The 5,325-nt window shown below is 30.3% G+C and overlaps 1 protein-coding gene across 1 annotated transcript; it reads left to right on the top strand.

Annotated features, from left to right (window-relative positions):
* Positions 1-219: 219 nt before the first annotated feature.
* LOC143074063 (uncharacterized) lies at positions 220-5,064 on the top strand. Its single transcript, XM_076249612.1, has 5 exons — positions 220-248; positions 601-689; positions 3,639-3,731; positions 4,023-4,079; positions 4,636-5,064. The coding sequence occupies exons 1-5, from the start codon at positions 220-222 to the stop codon at positions 4,791-4,793; spliced, it is 426 nt and encodes a 141-aa protein (XP_076105727.1). The 3' UTR covers positions 4,794-5,064.
* The last annotated feature ends 261 nt before the right edge of the window (positions 5,065-5,325 follow it).

Raw genomic sequence — 5,325 nt, 5'->3', positions numbered from 1 at the left:
AGAGTTAGGAATGGGGTTCCTCCTAGAACTAACGTAGGAAAATAGGTGATAAGATACGAAGTGGAATATACTTTCTCTCACTCTGAGTCACAGTGACTGCTGTGGAAAGTAAACTTGGAATTGATAGTACAAAAATAAAACACAATAGGCCTATTTTCATTGTTCTTATAGGATACAACATATAAATATTAACATTTTAAGTAATTTAAGAAACAGTTTATGCATACACACTTATTGATACAACCAAGGTATAACAATAAACTATGACATAATTATAAGTAGTAGAGATAAGAAATCCTTTGATAGTGATGACAGATCTCCATTAAAAGCTAGGAAATCCTAAAATAGCAAAGACAGTTCTCCATTTAAAGCAAGAAATGGTAGGTATTTTCTATATTTTGTATGTTGATATATTTTTTCTGTTCTAGACATAACTGTGTAGTAAGCTGACTTAAAAAAGAATACACAAGTTTCTTCGTAACACTTACTTCTAACACTTTACAATTAATTTCTTTATAGGATAAAGAAGTGTGGACAATTCTTCATTAAAAGCTAGGAAATCCTTTACAAATGAAGATATAGTTTTCCATTAAAAGCTAGGAAATCCCTTACAAGTGAAGATAGTTCTCCATTAAAATCTAGGAAATCCCTTACAAGTGAAGATAGTTCTCCATTAAAAGCAATAAAAGGTGAGTGATAATATAGATATGTTATATACCTATTACCATTAAAAAGAGGAAGCTAACATAGGGGACAATGAAAGTTAATACCATTACTTTAACCATTCAAAATCCTGAAATTTAGTTTTTGATCCAGATAGTCATTTGAGCTTATGCCATCACTTGCTATAATCCTCATGAATTATTTCAAGAATCTTCCGTTCTGAAATTAATGGGTCAAATACTTCAAAAAGACTTAAAGTGAATGTTCCTTAGGGTATATAGTTTATAAATTTTAATTGATGATTTGATTCATCAACAAATCTTGATGCTGTTGCTAAGAAAAAGAACATAGTTTAGTGGTTTTTGTGAAATTGGTGTCTTTTTAATAGAATTATGCCATTTTCAATTAAATTTTTTAGTGCGTCTTTTCATGTTGTAAAGTTATACTATTGTAAATGAGGTTAGGGTAAAGGTTGGCGTCTGTTAAAACATTCACACCTGTTGCATTTATTATATGCACCTGTCCTTAGTCAGGAGGCTTTTGTTTAGTGGTTGTCGTTTGTTGGTGTGTTTCATATAATTATGTTTCTTGTTTCTCGTTTTGTGAATAGATAAGACCCTTTGCTTCCTGTTTGAATTGTGTAACACTGGTCATTTTGGGACTCTTTATAGCTTGCTGTTGGATGTGAGCCAAGGCTCTGTGAAGAAGGCATTACTTTGACCTACAATTGTTAAATTTGAATTCATTGTGACTTGGATGGAGATTTGTCTCATTGGCACTCATACAACGTCTTCTTATTTATATAAAGGACAAATGCAGTTTTGGGCTTATATCTCACTAAAGCAGTTAGAGCAAAACTAATGGAGGTTTATGTAAGTAATAGAACAAGATCTATCTGCCATAAGATGAACAGTGCAATTGGACAACCCATGTTTGGTAACCGTCCCGAAATGGTTGATTTGTAGGTTATTTCATTGTATCGTTAATTCTATTATAGATAGAGAGAAGTTAAAGTAAATAAATTCAGCGAAGTTAGGTATAAAAATAAGTCATTATCAGGTTAAGATCTATATGCATTGTAACTTTCAGACATATCCAACAACCCATTGTCGGGTTACTGTTCCGAAATAGTTATTTTTTAGGGAATTTTATTGTTTTTGGTTATTATCTTCAATTTTTTTTTGGAGATATATAGAGATAAAATGTTACAGCAAAAAATGTTCAGCAAAGTAAGATCTACACATGAGTCAAATGAGTGAAATTGAAATGAGATATTAAACTGTATGCAATAAAAATAGGAGGAACAATTTATTTGCTTATATTTTAAGATTCTGTGGATTTATTGATTTTCGTGGGATACCAATTTTTGTGGATAACGTGGGTGTAGGTGAATCACAAATTTCTCTAGGCTTGTTTCAACACATAATAAAAACCATGAAATGAAATATACAAAAAAACACAATTTTTCCACAATCCACGAAAACTGGTACCCACGAAAATAAATGAATTCACAGTAATACAGCTTACATGTTCCTATATACTTTTTTTTATTTACTTTAATTGAAGTAAATGAAAAATATTTCCTCAGGAATGCCCACCTTCTTAGTTATAAAAGCAAAAGAAATGAAAGCTGAAATTATAGAGTATCTGCAGAATTATAAGCCATTTAAATCATTGCCAAAAGTTGAAGATCCTGTTTAACCATTATGTTGACAACACTAGAGGCATATCTGAGGAAGTGAGAGATGAATTAACTTCATATCTCAGCTTGACATATAAAGACATTTTCAATGTATCTGTCAGTTCTGACATTCCATCTATGATGCACAACACTATATCATTCATAATACATCATTCAGGAAACAAAGGTACAACTTTTATGAGAGAAAACGAAATTTTTTTTTACTTTCTGTTACATAAGAAATAACAGTACTGTAGTTGAAGAGTTGCCACCGTCAATTGTTACACAGTAGACAGTATCAGAGACAGTAAAACAGTGATGTGCAACCATCAAATTAAAATTGACAGTGACAACTGTTCAAGTACAGTACTGTTATTCCGATTCTAATGCATTACAAAAAGAAAAAGTACGATAAAACTTTAAAAAACGACTAAATTTGACAATTAGAAAAAAAATACGCGAAATTTAATGAATTATTTTGGCACAAAAATGTCATGGCTAAACGTGACGTCATACAAATGAAAACTTACAAACTGGAGGTTATTACCTTACCCGTACGCTTCAAATTACGATAAAATTACATTAAAACGCCAAATTGAAGGTAGGTGTTGTTTTATTTTCAATTATTGTAGTAATCGAACATTTGTTGATTCAATCAATTCAAAATGGGGGGTCCCTCCTTAGTTAAGCCTGACCAACTGTGGATTTGACAGCAAATTTTAGCCAATGAAAAAAAAAATTGTTACATCCAAATTGCATTAGAATACTCATTTATATTACTGCATACACCTTAATATGTTATTTTATATTAAACCAATTTCTGCCTGTCATGGCATTGAAGGTTGTGTTCTATAAACATATAATTTATTCCATTTGAATTAAGGTAAATTTATAGAGATGACCTGCTGTTGAAAAAATACCCGATGAATGATTTTTTTCAGTGGTTTATTTATGTTAGCTGAAATGCTTTTGGAATAGGCCTAGGTAACTATAGCTAAGATGATAGACAAGTGCCTCAAGTTCAAAAATATTCATGTAATTACAGTAGCACATCCAGAATTATTCAAAATGTTACAACTTACATGAACATCAGTGTAAAGGTTAAACTTAATGATATACATTTTACGTTTTTACAGGAAATCAATGTTATTTCGTCTTAGATTTTATTCTAAAAAAATTCCCAATTTGATGTTTTAGGGACCAATTTGAAAACACCTAGAATCATCCCTGGTGGAATAAGCTTGGTTTTTCTCCTTTTTCATTTACATTGTTACTCAACTGTTTAATTTTCCAGATTTATATAATCCAATAGATGTTTGCCAAAATTTAGAAAGGATCCGTGAAACTACTGGAGAATATGAAAGGATTGGTAAAAATACTAAAAAGGGTAAATAATCTAAAGTTTTTACAACTTTATATCAGTCCAAAGATTGTTTTTTTCACAGTTTGTCTTTTAAATCTTATTTACATTCTGAATTGCAACTTGTATACTTTTGAAGATTTGACTGATAAAAGAATTTTATTCAGATTTGGAAAAGGATGATAACAGTTTGTGAAAAGAAGTTTCATCTTCATAATGCAAATTTAAAATAGTTTTAATTGTATTAATTCCATACAAATATTTCAGGGAAGGTTAGAATGAATTAATTTTTTTTTTAAATCCTGATTTTCATTTCAGATGCAATTACAGGACTTATTAATCATTCATCGACAAAAGATAAAAAATCAGAAATAGGTGAGAAATCATTTAGTATAAAATAATAGTTGGTTAAAAAATCTTCTCCTCTGAAACTGCTGTGCCAAATTTAACCAAACATTGCCAAAATCATTATTAGAGTATCTAGTTTAAGAATTGTGTCCGGTGTCCCGGTCAACCAACCAAGATGACCGCCATGGCTAAAAATAGAACATAGGGGTAAAATGCAGTTTTTGGCTTATAACTCAAAAACCAAAGCATTTAAAGCAAATCTGACATGGGGGTGAAATTGATCATCAGGTCAAGACCTATCTGCCCCGAAATGTTCAGATGAATCGGACAACCCGTTGTTGGGTTGCTGCCCCTGAATTGGTAATTATAAGGAATTTTTGCTGTTTTTGGTTATTATCTTGAATATTATTATAGATAGAGATAAACTGTAAACAGCAGTAATGTTCAGCAAAGTAAGATTTTGTTTAATATTCACATAGACCAAGGTGAGCGACACAGGCTCTTTAGAGCCTCTAGTTTTAAAAGCAATGTATTTGCATAATAATAGTCTTTTTAGTTAGTAAAATAAGTTGATGTTTTGTAGGCAGAAAAAGATCAGGAAATAAGAAAATAGATGCAGCAGAATCCAAGAAGTGTACAGTAAGACTGACTGATATTGGTACTATTAAAAACTTGAAAACATATGTAAACAAGACAGAGAAAAAAAGAAAAAGAAGGAAGATATGTGTAAAGAACTTGTAAAAAAAAATCTTAAATGTTAAAGGGGCACTAGCTGTCAAATTCATGTTCACCGATTTTACTTAATTTCTAGTATTTGATTTATAATAATGAATAATGTTAACATTTATCCAACCTATTTAAAGTCTAAAATAAATTATTAAGAGGACACGGTATAAAATTACATTTCGTGTGTTAGCAGTCTAGACCGCCATCTAATTAATTATTGAGTTGACCTCTAAAGTCATTCAATGACCATATAAGCGATGTAAACATAAATATAGATATAAATAGATCAAGCAAATTCATGCTCGTGGATTATTCTAGGTCTATTTAATTTTATATTATAGATGAAACATTAATGTTATCATCGTTTTTATCTGTATAAGAATGATTTTCTGTGGATCAAATCAGTCAATCAATTGATTTACCTTTGTTTCACTTTCAATGTTGATATTCTTTTCCTTTAAATAATTTTACACATTCAATTCATGTGTTATCCATTTCAAGCTAAGGAGTTAAATTGAAGTTCACATTAATACAAATTCTATGAGGT

The sequence above is a fragment of the Mytilus galloprovincialis genome, chromosome 5 (assembly GCF_965363235.1).
Source record: "Mytilus galloprovincialis chromosome 5, xbMytGall1.hap1.1, whole genome shotgun sequence".
NCBI classification, from domain to species: domain Eukaryota; kingdom Metazoa; phylum Mollusca; class Bivalvia; order Mytilida; family Mytilidae; genus Mytilus; species Mytilus galloprovincialis.
Note: the sequence above shows the minus strand (reverse complement) of the source record. Positions and strands in the feature narration are given on the sequence as shown.